At 36.9% G+C, this 17,245-nt stretch overlaps 1 protein-coding gene across 13 annotated transcripts in view; it reads left to right on the top strand.

Moving 5' to 3' along the window:
- Nucleotides 1-17,245, top strand: part of DMD (dystrophin) — a 1,176,091-nt gene that overhangs the window by 444,478 nt on the left and 714,368 nt on the right. For all 13 annotated transcript variants that reach the window (XM_065677219.1, XM_065677222.1, XM_065677220.1 and 10 more), the window contains 2 exons: nt 1,700-1,850; nt 8,283-8,402. In XM_065677219.1, coding sequence (XP_065533291.1) covers nt 1,700-1,850; nt 8,283-8,402 — 271 coding nt within the window. The remainder of the gene's footprint in view (nt 1-1,699; nt 1,851-8,282; nt 8,403-17,245) is intronic.

Raw genomic sequence — 17,245 nt, forward strand, 5'->3', positions numbered from 1 at the left:
AGTACTGTGTTCAGCTCTGGGGCCCCCAACAGAAGGACATGGACCTGACTGAGTGAGTCCATAGTGTCATAGAATGAATCATAGAATGGTTACAGTTGGGAAGGATCTTAAGATCACCTTGTTCCAACCTGCCATGGGCAAGGACACCTCACACTAGACCATGTCACCCAAAACTTTGTCCAGCCTGGCCTTGAACACTGCCAGGAATGGAGCATTTATCACATCTTTGGACAGCCTCTGCCAATGCCTCACCCACCATAGGAAGTCTATGAACATAATCAGAAGGCTGAAACACCTCTCCTGTTAAGACAGGCTGAGAGAGTTGGGGTTATTCAGCTTGGAGAAAAGAAAGCTGAGGGAAGACTTCATGGCAGTCTTCCAGTACCTAGTGAGGGCCTAAAAGAAGTACAGAGAGGGACTTTTTACAAGGACACATAGTGATAGGACAAGGGGGATTGGCTTTAAACTGAAAGAGGGTAGATTTAGATTAAACGTGGTGAGAAAATTATTCACGCTGAGGGTGGTGAGACACTGGAACAGGTTGCCCCAAGAAGTTGTGGCTGTTCCATCCCTGGCAGTGTTCAAGGCTGGGTTGGATAGGGCTTTGACCAACCAGGGTGTCTCTGCCCATGGCAGGGGGGTTGGAACTGGATGATATTTAAGGTCCCTTCCCTACCCATTTTATGATTCTGTGAAATGTCAATGCCAAAAATTGGGCAATTCTAGGTGCTGTTGATCACAGAAAGACATTTACAATAGCTTTCTAATTTGGGCTACATTTTCAAGAAGCCAGCAAGATGCCAACTGATAAACAAGTGCAATTAGAGTAGGAATTTGACATCTTTCTTACACAGCATTTTTCTCCAGTCTGAAAGTTCAACTCAGATTTTCAAATCTCCAAGTTGACTTCTGAAAGTAGTTAACTAACATTTTGCTGCAAGAGTTCTTTTAGAGATGTAAGTAATGCACTAAAATGTACAATGGTTTCACTGAGCTCAGTGTGACTGAGGACAGTGACTTTGCTCTGTCAAATCTAAGGTAAAAATTGTGTTATATGAAAGATGGGTAATGCAAATAGCTGCTTGTAGTTCCACTGCTCAGCAATAGTTTAAACTTTATTTTGAAAACACTCCTGATAAGATGAAGATTTTGTTTAGGAAAGTTTTGAGAATTTCTGAAGTTGGCAAGTGAAGGATTTGTAATGGATTTCTGGGCAGATCATTTTGGAGCTATCTAAATAGTTTGTTTAGGCAAAACTGAGGTATTTCTTGTTTAATTCCATAAAGCATTCTCCATTTAATAACTGAAAAATCATCAATCTCTTCGGTTTAATATCCTAAATTTCAGGAAGTCTGGTCAGTACAGCTGTCTGAGCACTTTTAAAAGTACTTGTGGTAAACAATACAAGTTTTAAGAAGCCAGAAAGTAGAAACAGCTGTAATAGAAGTGCAACTGGAGGCTAAAACTTTAACAGACAGTATATGCAATACTCAGGTCCTAAAAAAACAAACAAAAAAATGTTTCAAAACATTTTGCCTAATTTAAAATAAGTTTCATCTAGTTACCTATTTGAAAGTATATTTTTTAAATTCTGGTTTGAGATGTAGCTTCGTGAAAATCAGTTTAAAGAACAGATATTTCTACCTGTTGTTTTCTTTCATATATAAATTAAAAAGAGCATTATTTCTCTGTTTTCCAGTTTACATAAAATTCTAATGGATCTGCAGAATCAGCAGCTAGTGCAGTTAGCTGACTGGTTGACAAAAACAGAAGAAAGGACTAAGAAAATTGATTTGGAGCCCTTAGGTCCAGATCTAGAAGACCTAAAACGTCAAGTAGAAGAACATAAGGTATGCTATGGTATGCTTCCAAAAGCGTAAAAACCAAGTTGAGTGTCTGACATTTTTAAAGTTCTACTTCTGCCACTAGAACATTGAAAATTAATATGGAGTCTTGGTTTTATATCGATTTTTTTCATGCAGTTAAGAAGGTGTTGTAGAGTTATTTTATCACAACCTTGACTTTTATCCTTACATGAAAGAATAAATTTATTTTTAAATATAAACAATACACTGAAATGTGTGAGACAACTGTAACATCCTTTCATTACACAGTAGAGTAAGAATATATAAGATTTTTTAATACCGGAGTTTTACTCTTTTTGCATGTTGCATGTTTGTTACTTGCATGCTGTAGTAGCAATGATGCAGTGGTTATAATTATCTGCATGATATATATATATATGTATAATTATACTGCATGATCTTGTTAGGACTCATGTGACTCTGAACATTTAACTGTACAGCGCTATAAAATAAATTCCAGTTTCTAACTGTAGAAAATAGTAATGTATTTAATTAATGAAAACTAAAAAATGTAATAAATGAAGTGTAAGAGAGAATTTGGCCAAACTTCTTCCATATTCCATGAAGGCAGTTCTTTAATTGAAATAATTAAAAATGAAAATGAGAGAGACTGTGTAATTTATGTAACAGCTTTGTTTCATTTACTGGATTAAATTGTCTGGCTTCATATTAATTTAATTTTTTTAATATCTTTATATATGTATCCATATATCTTTATATATGTATCCATGACACATGGTGATAATGATATAGAGGCACAGAAAAGTATAGAACAGAGATGATGTGTGAGGTAACGGAGATTTACCGTTAATGTTTCTACATCAGTGGTTCAAATCAGTTCAGTTCCATAGTATATTGATAGATCTCAACTTTTGATGCTTGACAACCTGTGTCAGTGCTACTCCAGGTTCTAGGGCAGAGCATCCTGAAAACAATTTGAACTGAAACCACCTTTTACAGGTTGTTTTTTTTTAATTAAAAAAACCAAAACACCAAGAGCTGCAAAAGACTGCATGACCCACTTCTGGGTGAAAGATGATTTTTCTGCATTCTGATTAAGGAGTGCTACTGAAGAAGAATTCAAATTCACTACCTACTGCTGCTATTTGTGCTATCGGTGCTTGCCTTGTGAGGGGGCAGTGCATTTCAGTATGCAGGTTTTGTAGCTAAACATTTATTCTGATGTTAAGTTTCTTTTTTTTAAAAAAGGTAGTGCATAATTATGGAATGGTAATTAGAGAAGAAAATTGGAAAGATTTTGAATACATGAGTGCTGAGACTTTAATAACTTTGTTCCTATTTCTACGCATTTTGTATTTGAATAGCAATTTAAAATGTAATAGCTGTATTTATGCAAACTCTTTATGCTGTTTTTTTCTAATATTGGCAAAAATGGGTATTTAACTTGTATTTTAATGTTCTGAGTGAATACATGCAGAAATCTCTTGCAAATGCTAGTTCTTCATTCTTAATGTGATGGATTAGTCAACATTATTTATTTATGTGTATTACTTAATCAAATCCATTTTCTGTACAAAAGACAATTTAGGAAATAAGGTGGAAAGAAAATGTTTTGGTTTTGGCTTCAATTAAAATTCTATGTATGTATATTTTGTTTCATTCATAAGTCAAAGAACAAGATGTTTTTCATTCTTCAAGTATTGTGTGAAAGTTTCACATGATTTCATTCTGTATTGTATGCAGCAAAGCTACTTTCTGTAACACGGGAGAAAGCACTGGAATTTTAATAGCATATTATTGCTACATTATTAAACAAGCAAACAAAAAAGCAAAAAAAAAAAAAAAAAACCAAGCCCAGTGTTTTTTTCCTTAGTCTCATAGGACTCTGGACATCTCAGAAACAATGTTGTTTAAATTGATGGGAGGAACCAGAAGATATAAGAAGCAGTGATTGTTTCAAATTAAACAGACTTCAGCAAAGATAATGGGCTTGGTTTATTGTCATCCTGTTTCCCTCTCCTCTTTACCATTATAATTTTGACTTTCTGTCTTTATCTGTTCATTAGTAATTAATTTTCACTCTATTTATTTCATGTTCCCTATCCCTCTTTGATTATATATCTGGTTTATTCTACTTTTTTCCCAATGATGTCTGAAAATATTTGTGTTGAGTTCTTGTGACAGGCACTTCAATTTCTCTTCTGGGTCCTATGGAAAAAAAAAAAAATCCGTAATGTGTATTGGGAATGGCCCCCATCACTGAGACCAGAGAAAGCACACAACATTCTTTCCAGTGTGGTACTTAGTTCAGTAGTGTAGGAGGTTAATATCTTGATAGCACAGAATTTTTTTGGGGTGGACTGAAATAGAGCTAGAAGAAAGGAATTCTAGAAGGTCATTAGCACGGTACAAAGTTTTGGTAAGAAATCTGGCACAGTCAGTATATTTTATAGTAATATACAAACATTTCAGTAATGAACTATTCCTCTTTACAACAGAATTTTATGTATTTTGTCTCCTGTTGCAAGAATCTTTTCTTTATATTTTTATAAAGGGAGAAAAGCTGCTTTTCAATTAAAATCTAAGTACTATTAAGCTGTCTAAGCAGAATACTTTATTAGAAATTTTATAATTGAGTAAAAATGTGCTTTTAATTGAACTGATTTTATTTTTCCACATTATTATTATTATATTTATAGTTAGTAGATTTAATAGTTTCACTAAATTTCTATAAAGGTCTAAGCTGCTTAGATACTTCTTCTGGGAGCCTAAGCCTTTTTATTTTTCATGAAGTTAGAAATCATAGAAAATGGTTAGTGTTCAAATTAATTGCAAACGTACAGTAAGGTACAATAAGACATTTCCTAAATGTTCAAATATTGGATTTGTTTTTGGGTAATTGGATGCCCTAGATAGGGTGGGTTGTTTTTTTTTTTTTTCACTTTGAACTAGATTGTTGGAGTCATATAAGTTATCTGATGGATATGAATTAAAGTAACTGTGGAGTTTCATGAGTTTCTGTTGCTGCTGTGATCATGCATCAACATCTAAACCCATCTTAAGTTTTAAGTCACTGAAAGTTTGCTATCTGTAGGAGTTCAGGAGAATGCGCTAGAAACTTCAATTTAAACAATTTGAAAAATGTGTGCTCTAGTCTTGGAATGCCTCCGTAATTCCTATTTCAGCAAGTTCCACTATACAGACTATTGTCACAGAATCACAGAATCACAGAATCCCAAGGGTTGGAAGGGACCTCAAAAGATCATCTAGTCCAACCCCACTGCAAGAGCAGGGTAACCTACAGTACATCACACAGGAACTTGTCCAGGCAGGCCTTGAATATCTCCAGTGTAGGAGACTCCACAACCCCCCTGGGCAACCTGTTCCAGTGCTCTGTCACTCTTACAGTAAAGAAGTTCTTCCTGATGTTAACGTGGAACTTCCTATGTTCCAGTTTACACCCATTGCCCCTTGTCCTATCACTGGATATCACTGAAAAAAGCCTAGCTCCATCATCCTGACACCTACCCTTTACATATTTGTAAACATTGATGAGGTCACCCCTCAGTCTCCTCTTCTCCAAGCTAAAGAGACCCAGCTCCCTCAGCCTCTCCTCATAAGGGAGAGGCTTCCACTCCCTTAATCATCTTTGTGGCTCTGCGCTGGACTCCTTCAAGCAATTCCCTGTCCTTCTTGAACAGAGGGGCCCAGAACTGGACGCAATATTCCAGATGCACCAGTGAATTTCATGGTAAAAACAGACACGTGTGTTATCAAGAACAACCCATCAGCTCAGGACAAATTGAATCCATCTAGGGATTAGAATATGACTCAAATTTCTGTTTTCATCAGTCCCCTGACCCTGTCTTTCACTGTGTGCAAGACTCCCACTTCCTAAATGCCTTCCACTCCTGTACTTGCAGAGCATTGCTAACTCTGGTTTTGTTCTGGAATGTAATCTGTCAGATACCCACTGATCAGGAAATATAAGTCGCCTACTCCCTTGTTCTAGGCTCACAGAGCAATATATTTATTGTCATATGGTTGAACGAGGGGGTTGAACATGGGGGAAGCAAGCTGTGTTATATCACCTGATCCATGACTGCTCTCCCTCCTCTTGATCAAGTGTTAGATCGCAAAATCTTGAGAAGTCTGAATTCCAGGGACAATTTGGTGTACTTCACAGTCCTTGAGAAATATTTTATAGTCTAGTTCTCTGAAGCAGATGGTAATCATAGGCATGAAAGTCAGAAAAAAAAAGACTTTTATAAATATATTGGCTCAAGGATTATGCCTGACAATGAAAAACTATCTACATTATGTATTTTTTTTTAATTTTCAAGTAAATGTAAGATATTTTGAAAAAGAGTTTTAAAATGCATGACCTAACTTTCAACAAGGGTTTCTTCTTCATACCTTACTTGAAAAAGCAGAAATTTTTTCATAAGGTGAAATTCAAAACAGTCTGTAATACAGCAAATGTTTCGTTATAACAAGCCATATGTTATGATGATATGATACATTCTATGATTCTGAGATTCTGTGATATGTGGTTAGCCATGTAATTTTTCAGACTGTGATTATCATGCTATACATGTTCTAATCACTAGGACACACTTGGCTGAAGTATTGAGGACAAAGTCCAGGACTTTGGTTTCCCACATTCTTCCATTGGTTAGAAACTACTTATAGACACCTAAAAAGTGTTTCAGGCAATATGTGATTCTGGATACCTTGGGGTATTTTTCAGAGAAGAGGGATAAGGAGTTCTTTCAAGAAGAAAGAAACAGAACATAGAACCCAGTAATGTAAAACAGCAGTTAACTAGTGGGAGTTTAAAATATACATATCGTTGTTAATACACAAATATAAAGCTAGACGTAGATTAGAAAAATTATGAAAATAAATTGAACATTGCCTTCTCTGTGGCTTGAAGTTTCTGTACCAATGTTTCCTTATCTCCTCTTTCCATTTTTGTCATCTGTGCTCTTGCTGCATCTCAGCAAAGGAAGGAGCAAATAAGTCTGGCTGCTCTGTTCACAGAATCACAGAATCACAGAATCCCAAGGGTTGGAAGGGACCTAAAAAGATCATCTAGTCCAACCCCCCTGCAAGAGCAGGGTAACCTACAGTACATCACACAGGAACTTGTCCAGGCGGGCCTTGAATATCTCCAGTGTAGGAGACTCCACAACCCCCCTGGGCAGCCTGTTCCAGTGCTCTGTCACTCTTACAGTAAAGAAGTTCTTCCTGATGTTAACGTGGAACTTCCTATGTTCCAGTTTACACCCATTGCCCCTTGGTGCTTGACAGAAGCTGAGCTGGTTTTGGTTTTGTTAACGAACTCTAGCGAAGTAGGGATTCCATCTTTCATGGCAACTTAGAAGAAGAAGAACAACAACAACAACAACAACAAAAAAGGTGATAGGTGACACTGAAACCCACCAAGGGGGTATTACTAAGGTGTTATAGTACCTCAAGTTTTATTTTTGTGGTGTATGTAAGTGTACAATGAATATGCCATAAGACATCATCTAAACATGTCTAGGCTTCCTATTCCACTTCTCTGTGAGCTGTGAGGAGGGAGGGAACACTTTATTAGATCTATTACTGGGAAATTGTGGGAGGGTCAGAGAGATTTGAAGAATTGTAGAAATCTGGCAAGGTTAGGAATCATTTAAATATCAATTTGTGTGCATATCTGAGAGAAGTTTCTTCGCTTTTAGCAGTTTACTATTTCTCAGCTAGAGATTGTCCTCACTTTTATTACAGCTTGCAGCTGGAACTGAATGCCAAAGCTAAAAGGGCAAGAAAATTTTTCTCAGACTTTCATGAATCATGAAGTGCCTCTCTCTGTTTTCTGGTTTCTGTTTTAAGTGAAACAAGGGTTCTGAATGTGTTTCCTAATCCTGAGTCATGTCCTGAGTAGTTTCATCCTATTTGATTAAGTTATATAGGAGTGCCAAGCTGAAGATAGTATGCAGTTGTTAAATGACAAACTATGCCATGTTTAATATTTCACATAAAAAAAAAAAAAAAAAATATGTTCAAATGAAGTACAAAAATCTAACCCAGTGGCTATTTAAAATTTGCAGGCTCTTGGTGTGTTGATGTATATCCATATATATCAATATCTGTAATTCAACTCCATCAACTCAACAAATGCTTTCTCAAGCCAAATTTTCTGTCTAAAATATTGTATCAAGGGTTAACTTGTGAATGAGTTAACAGTAAGCTATTTTTGTGAAAAGAATAAGAATTTGCCCAATATGCTGATGTTCACATATATGTGCTAAGGCAACAAAATAAGTTTAAATTACTTAATACTGACAGCAATATGATTTCAAAGGTCCTATAGTTGGTTAGTTATGCAAGTTAATCAGTCAGTAGGACTCCAAAGACACAGGATTTTCTTGATTTGGAACACGTTTTCTAACACATCTGCTTTAACTATAGGCATTTCAAGAAGATTTGGAACAGGAACAAGTCAAGGTGAATTCTCTAACCCATATGGTGGTGGTGGTGGATGAAAACAGCGGAGACAGAGCTACTGCTGCACTGGAAGAACAGCTTCAGGTAATGAGTAAACTTCTGTCTCAGAGAAAAAGCTGTCAGGGGCATTAGGTGTTAATAAGTTTGAAGAAGGGCTACTAGTAGGATTGGCTGTATCTCAGAAGATATTTCTGAGGATTATCTTAGATATTTTTGTAGGACATGACTTTTGCATAGATGGATACATGCATGTATTTTGAAGGAAAAATCAAATATCTGAGAGCAACTTAATTTTGTTTTTTGTTTGTTTTACCTATCCAAGGACAAGTGTTTGTCTTCGAACTGTATTTCATTACTCCTGATAGAAGTAATGTGATTTTCTGTTGTAGTTAAGGATAAGGATATTCCATGTAAGAATCTACAGGATTCAGCAGAGTGTGAGTTATTGGGAACAGAGTATTCTTTTGATGGGAAACTTGATACATGTGGTATATTTTGGTGTTACAGTAACATGAAGTGTCCTTATCCAGTGCCAAGTTCCTAAAGACACATTCATTTTAAATAATGCACATACGTGTGTCTTTTTACTGCAATGCTGGTCCCACAAAATTGAAATTGGAATTTTTAAAACTAAGAAAAACCAAATAGTAAATGTCCACAGGATCATATTTCTGCAGACAAATAATGGTTATCAAGAAATACTAAGAACATACTGTTTTTTCTAAAGCTTTTGTTTAGGAAAGTCATAATTTCTTTCCCATTAGTTTCTTGTGGAAAGGTTTCCTTGGAAATTAAGAGAATCAACTCAGTCTGTCCTTAGTTTCTTCTGTTTCAGTGTATATCATCTTCAGTGTACATGTTTTTTGCAATGGTTTATCATTTAGAATTCTTATGACTAGGCTTTCCAGAGTACTAGAATTGGGAGAAGTTAGCAGCAGCATCCTTGCAATCCAAACCTGTGCTAAATTGCATTTTGACCCAAAGCCTAAACAATCAACATAGAAACACCTTCTAAATATTCTGGTTTATAGATAAAATTACTTGAGATAATATAATACTTATATTATCTATAATTTTATAGATAAAATTATATCTATAAAATATAATTTTATAGGTAAAATTACTCTTTTATCCTTAAAAGAATAACACATTGGAAATACATTTGTGATAAAGTTAGCAGCAAAGATGTTGTAAAAATTGCTAAATATTAGCTTTTATTATATGAAAGTTTAGTATTTCACTCACATCTTTAAGAATTTGCTTTTATTGCATTTCTTATGTTTCAATGCTTTTGCTGTAACTTCTGAATGGAGGTGAGTGAATAATCAGTGTTGAGATATATTGAAGGATACAGCTGTGTTGGTGATCAGATCTCTGGGGTCACTGCTGAAGTATGTCAGTATTAGAACCAATCTTTCTTCTATATATCTGTTTCAGAAGTAAAAATAGTACTTTTCTTTCATTTTGCTTCATTAGCCAAGTAAACAAAAAGGTTTCTGGTTTCTTAATCATTAAAGACCAAGGTTTATCTAAAGAAGCTTTCAATACATTCATCTGGAAGCACAGACAATATCTGTGTGCTGTCTTGAATCTTGCTAATTTGGGTACTGATACCAGTAAATCAATAATTACTTTGGAATTTAGAGTAGGCAGTAAATGATTGGCTAAGATGCTGAGCACTGACACTTGAAAAGTAAGTCTCAGTTTTCTTTACTGCAGCTTCTTAGTCACTCAGGGAGCATGGCAGAACTGTAATGTACCTGCTCAGTCCAGACTTAACCTTATTGGAAGACTGCTAGAAAGTCTACCCTGAACCTTCTGCAGGCTGAAGCATCCCAAGTCTCTCAGCCTGTCTTCATAGGAGAGGTGCTCCATGCTCCTGATCATCTTCATGGGCCTCCTCTGGACTCATTCTAGCAGCTCCATGTCTTTCTTATGTTGGGGACCCCAGAACTGAACACAGTACTGCAGGTGGGGTCTCACAAGAACAGAGTAGAGGGGCAGAATCACCTCCCTTGACTGCTGGTCACACTCCTTTTGATGCAGCCCAGGAGACAGTTGGCTTTCTGGGCTACAAGCATGCACCTCCAGCTCATGTTGAACTTTTTGAAAGCCAACACCCCTGACTCCTTCTCTTCAGGGCTGCTCTCAATCCAGCCTCTGCCCAGCCTGTATTTATTATTGGGATTGCCCTGCCGCAGGTGCATGACCTTGTACTTGGCCTTGTTGAAATTCATGAGGTTTGCACTGGCCCACTTCTCAAGCATGTCCAAGTCCCTCTGGATGACATTCCCTCCAGTGGACAGCAGCATACAGCTTGGTGTTGTCAGCAAACTTGCTGAGGGTACACCAAATCCCACTGTCCATGTTGCTGACAAAGATGTTAAACAGTGCCAGTCCCAATACCAACGTCTGAGGAATGCAACTCATCAATGACCTCCGCTTGGACATTTGTATATTTATTATCAGAAGAACTAAGTTACTGTAACCCACCTACTATTCTAGCAAAATGTTTCATCTCCTTTTTTTTTTGGTGTACAGAAAGATAGTTTGGATTTTATTTTATTTTCAGTTCGTGTCTGTCGTTGTTTAAGCCCAGCCGGTACCTCAGAACCACGCAGCCACACGCTCATTTCCCCCCTGCTCCTGGAGGGATGGGAAGGAGAATCGAAAGAATGTAACTCCCACGGGTTGAGATAAGAACAGTCCAGTAACTAAGGTTATAATATAAAACCACTATTGCTACCACCAATAAAAACAATTATAAGGGAAATAACAAGGGAAGAGAATACAAGCACTCACCACCCCGCCGACTAATACCCAGCCTGACCCAAGCAGCAATTTGGTCCTTCCAGGTTTCCAGGTAACTCCCCCCAGTTTATATACTGAGCATGATGTGCTGTGGCATGGAATACCCCTTTGGCTAGTTTGGGTCAGGTGTCCTCTTTCTGCTTCCTCATGGCTTCTTGTGCCCCTCCTCACTGGCAGATCATGAGACTCAGAAAGTCCTTGGTCAGAGTAAACATTACTTAGCAAAAACTAAAACCATTGGTGTTACCAGCGCTGTTCCCAGGCTGAAAGTCAAAACCACAGCACTGCACCAGCTACTAAGACGGAGAAAAATGACTGCTACAGCTGAACCCAGGACAATGTCACTTGCAAACTGAATATAAGCATGGAAGATACAATGTTTTGGCAGGCACAACCATTGGAGCATTTGACAAAAAGCACAATGAAGCCAAGTTCTAAGCTAGATTGTGTATCTGCCAGTCTGACACTGAAAAATAGAACCAAACAAGAGCATGCACCATCAGACAGAACTGCTTAGTAAGACTGCCTGAGTGAGATATCGGTCAGGATCAGATCTGGAAAAAAGAGAACAGTTATTGTTACGTAATAATCAAGACTGCATTTTCCAAGTGAGTTCAGTTATTCCTTGGCTTCAAATGAATGTTATAGAAGCTCTTAAGATTTCTTGCATATGCCAAAAAAAAAAAAAAAAAGTGAGTTAATGGCACAGAACATAGAAACCAAAAGTGTCCCTATGGAAACAAATTATCCATAGAAAACGTAACCTTTCTAGGAAAAATAAAAGTAAACACGATTACAGCACTTCTCTTACAAACAGATATTGTGTTAAGGTAGTCTGAGAGATTACAGCTAGCATTGGTGAGTGTAAGTATTAAAACTAACTTTACATAACATTAGCTACTTGACATATCAGTTTCGTGAAGCTCTATCTGTTTATGTTGCTGCTGAGAACTTACTGTTTGGACTTATAAACCCCTATTAGACTCAATCCAGATCCTTACCAAAAGGCAGCTGCTGGGTGAGTCTCAAATCTGTTTATAGTACTTCAAAATCAGAGGACTACAGAACCTAATCTTTTGCTGTAGTCTGACTAATTTCTCAGGGAAAATGTGGGAAATTGTCTTCAGCCCAGGCAAATAGCTGGATAACTTACAGAACCTATTAATGCAGGGATATCTTCTCTAATTATATCTAGCGGACAACAGGTCCGGTAAGGACTCCTGTGGGCTGGCTTAAATTAGAGCCCTCCCAGGCTTCAGGGATCAGAGACTGCTGGAAAGAGATCTGCATTAAGTGTATCAGCTGCTCCTGATGGCTTTTTACCCTGCTGAGGGAAGGGAGCTTGAGACTGTAATTTACACTCTCTGTGATATATTCATATTATTCAGGGTACTTCTATTTGATTGAAGAAGATGTATGGGTAGTTCTCGTAAAAATACATTGAAAAGGAGTGAGTAATGTTAAAGGATAGAATAGACTATTTCAGTTGGAAGACACTTAACAAGGGTCATCTAGTCTAACTGCCTGACCAGTTCAGGGTTGACCAAGTGAAAGCATGTTGTGAAGTACATTGTCAAAATGCCTCTTAAACGCTGACAAGCTTGGAGTATCAGCCACCTCTCTAGCTAGCCTGTTACAGTGTTAGACCATCCTCTCAGTAAAGATATGCTTCTTAATCATAGGATCGTTCATGTTGGAAAGACTTTTAAGATCACTGAAACCAACCATTAACCTTGCACTACCAAGTCCACCACTGAGCCATGTCCCTAAATGCCACATCCACACATCTTTTAAATACCTCCAGGGGTAGTGATGCCAACGCTTCCCTGGCAATCTGTTCCAATGCTTGTCAATCCTGTCTGTAAAGAAATTTTTCCTAATACCCAGTCTAAATCTCTTTGAGGCCATTTCTTCTTGTCCTCTCACTTGTTACTTGGAAGAAGAGACCAACCCCTACTTCACTACAACCTCCTTTCAGGCAGTTGTAGAAAGTGATAAGGTCTCCCTTGAGCCTCCTTTTCTTCAGGCTGAACAACCCCAGTTCCCTCAGCTGTTCCTCATTAGACTTGTGCTCCAGATCCTTTGCAAGCTTCACTGACCTTCTCTGGACCTGCTGCAGCTGCTCAATGTGTCTCTGGCAGTGAGGGGCCTAGAACTGAACACAGTATTCCACATGCAGCCTTACCAGTGCCAAGTACAGGGGGCCAATCACTTCCCTAGTCCTGCTGGCATCATATATATTATATATGGGCAAAAGTATATTTCATCTATTCCTCCTTGATTTAAAAAGTGGATAGCCTTATCTTGTTAGAAAAACATCTTTCAATAAAACTATTCTATTAGTTGCAGACTTGAGGCATGTTCTTTAACTTTTTGTATATTCACTCCAGTATTCCCAAGAGTTGTGTTGGTTTTACTCAGTTTCTTCCGTTCTCATGTTCCCTTACTTAGACCTTTTTGCAGACTAGGAGTATTTTATCTTCTATTTTTGGTAGTCATAAAGAGTATTCTTTCAAAGCCCTCTGAAAATAGAAAAAAAAACCAAAAAAAGGTGTTATTTTTTTACGTGCAGGTTTCTTGGAAAAATCCACTGAGGACTGTAAAAAGAGGAATTTTGAGGGAGCAGGGAGGCATCTTACCTTTCAGTCTGCATTCAGTCAGTTTCCCTGGAGATTGTTTTTTCAGGTGTTTGGAACAAAACCATTGGTGCAGTCTGAGTTTCTGGGCACCACACAGATTACTTGCAGTATCAGCTACTATTTGATGTTGTTGTGGTTTAAGCCCTGTAGGCAAGTCAGCCACGCAGTTTCTACTCCCCCCCCCCCCCCCCCCCACCTCTTTCTTCTCTTCCCCCCCACTTTCCCGCTCCCAGAGGATTGGGGAGGAGAATTGAAAGGATGTAACTCCCAAGGGTTGAGATAAGAGCAGTCCAGTAACTAAGGTATAACACAAATCACTGCTGCTACCACCAATAATAATAATGATAAGAGAAATAACAAGGGAAGAGAATACAATACCACCCGCCGAAATGAGCCCAACCAAGAGGAGAGTGCTCTTCCGGGTCCCTCCCAGTTACATCCGGGGCATGACGTGCTGTGGTATGGAATACCTCTTTGGTTAGTTTGGGTCAGGTGTCCTGTCTCTGCTTCCTCCCGGCTTCCCCTCCTCCCTGGCAGAGCATGAGACTCACAAAGTCCTTGGTCAGCCGAAACATTTGAGCAGTAACCAAAAACATCGGTGTTATCAATGCTGTTCCCAGGCCGAAAATCAAAAACACAGCACTGCACCAGCTACTAAGAAGGAGAAAAAATGACAGCTACTGCTAAACCCAGGACAGATGTGAATAAGGAGATAAAGTTGAGCACCATATGATTTAGTGGTCAGTAACTGCTTTACAAATAAACGGTCCTGACATGGTATTTCTGACTTGAAATTGTGTTTCTTAGACCTATTCGGCCAAACAGTATTTCTTATTGTCATGGTTGTTATCATCTCTCATGAGAAATAACAGGTTTCAGGCAGGTCACTCTATCAACCCTTTTATCAGTGCAGTTACTTATTCATATTACTTACTTTATTAAAATAAAGTGTATTGTGAAACTTTTAAAGGTAGGGGGTTTGGTTCTTTGAAATCATACGCAGAAAGTAGTATTTTGAATTGACTCAACAAAAGTTTTTCAGTATGAATATCAATGCCTTTCTTAGAGCAAATGCAGAGCCAGGTATTTGATATTGTACTCTTGAGTTTTTGGTGTTTTCTACATGAGCAAGCAAAAACTGTTTTTCAAGGTATACCATAGTGATAAAGGCAAGTTGCTGAAGATGTTACTTCAGATGTTGAAAGCAAACTATTTCTTTATGAGGATTATTAAGAAAAGTCAGCTGCTTGAATGTGAGGTATTGAAAAATTAATTCAGGTATGAGAATTTTTATAAAATACTTATCATTAAAAGATTTACTGATTTATTTATAAACCATCAAAAGCATACAATATAAGTCTGAAGTAGCATAAACATGAAAGATACAGAATTGAGTTTGAGGCTTAGACTCAAAGTATGATTAGCATAACTTTAACTATTCAAATACAATACGCAGACACACAAAGAAATTAACAGAGAAAAGTAACAGTTCATATGTTGCTATTGCAGTCATGGACATCATGGTAAATGATGATTATATGCCAATTACCATAACTTTCATTATGTGTGATGATGTGATTTATGGGCAGTTATGTAAGGTATGTATTCATACAGAACTGTACTCTATTGCAGTTTGTGATAGAAAAGAAGCCTTGTTATGTGTAGCTTTAATGATCCCAGGAATGAGCCTGTAGCTGAAACCAGGCTGAACGTTGTAGACATTCCTACTTAGGTATCTACTGTGGTGCTATATTGTATGGGGTTGTACACCTCTAATTTTGGTTTACTTCATATTCTAATAGAGAATACTTAGGGTGTTTTTCTTGAAGAGAGTTTAGAAAATGAAATATTTATACTCTTTAACCACTATTTGGAAAGTGATTAAAAAGAAAAGAAAAAATCCAATCTGTTGAATTTCTTTTTTTTTTTTTTTTCAGTTTATCTCAAATATATATCCAATGTAATTAGTTGATTACTGAATAATAATAATTAAGGAATTATTATTGAATTAGTAATCAGTGGTTTGATATTTGTTTTTGTGGATTAGTGTATCTTTCCACCAAGTTTTCCTCTGCATCCATGCACATATAGATACAATGTATATCTATTATGTATGTCCCTTTGCAAGCTGGAGAACAATCATAGAATACTGGGTTGGAAGGGACCTCCAGGATCATCTGGCCCAACCTTTCTGGGCATAGTATGACCTAGACCAGACATTCTAGCACCCTGTCCATTTGAACCTTAAAAGCGTCCACATTGGATATAAAGATGCAAGAGCTTGCCTAACTCATGGTATTGCATAATGTAAGAATGAAGTTCTTTAAGAATGTAGAGTCTATGAAAGTCTGTTAAAGTCTATCCTTTTTTAATTAAATGTTTTTCTCGTCAAAGACTGTATTTGGCTTATATGAGAATTAAAAATTTCGGGCAGCTGAGAAATACTGCTTAGATGTGCACAGTGTCATTTATTCTGATCTAAACCTGCATTACCAATGGAGAGACGTCTGGTCATTAAAAGGTTTTTCCAAAAACATTAATCTAAACCCAGTGTACCAAAACCTTTGCCGCTTAACTTTGGGATAATTTGTAAATCCTTGAATAAGAACTGTAAGAGTATTTTTGAATGTAGTACATAATTAGTGTCCATATGCTTCTGTGTAAAATGGGCACTCAAACAATAAAATGTGATTCACCTCACTATCTGTATAAATAGAATTTTAGCAATTAAGAGATTTTTCTTCTCTGGTGGTGGGAAGAAAAGGCATATAGGTAAAATCTAGTACTTAGATTTGGACCTTGTTAAGCAACAAGAAGAAGTCACTTACTTATGACTTTGTTGAATCATGTACAGTGTTTCTGAGTACATAACTAATAATAATTATCCTGAATTGTTGGAATTATTAGGAAAGACAGAGTTTCAGATCAGGGTTCAGATTAGAAGCATCTGTTGGTTATCTTTGATCACATTATGGTTTGTGGCAAGCAAACACTAATAATAAACATGATTTTAATATGAAAAGAAATCACATTCTTAGATTTGTAGAATTGCTTGGCTTTTAGCTAGATATAATTAGGAAAGAAAGCAAATATACAGTATATAATTCCAAATATATACCGAAACCATGACCCAAATATTAAGCCTGAAAAAGGCAAAACAGCTTTCTCAAAACCTACTTTCTAATTATGCAGTAAGTGACTGGGAAGGAATATTTCTCTGTATTAATGTATTTGTGCTGTTTAAGAATTGACATATTTTTAAATTAGCATTATTATGATATTTGATTAGAGATAGTTTTAATTTTTTCTAAATTGAACTAATATGTAATATTATATAACTAATTGTCATGACAGGAGCCTCTTTAGTCTGCAAGATTTGTTATAGGTTTAATGTTCACTAAATGATAAACATGGTAGCTGCTAACTTCTTGCTTTGACGTGAAACCAATAAAGTGACAAATTCAAATAGCATCCTGA

This window comes from Lathamus discolor, chromosome 4, assembly GCF_037157495.1.
Source record: "Lathamus discolor isolate bLatDis1 chromosome 4, bLatDis1.hap1, whole genome shotgun sequence".
NCBI classification, from domain to species: Eukaryota; Metazoa; Chordata; class Aves; order Psittaciformes; family Psittacidae; genus Lathamus; species Lathamus discolor.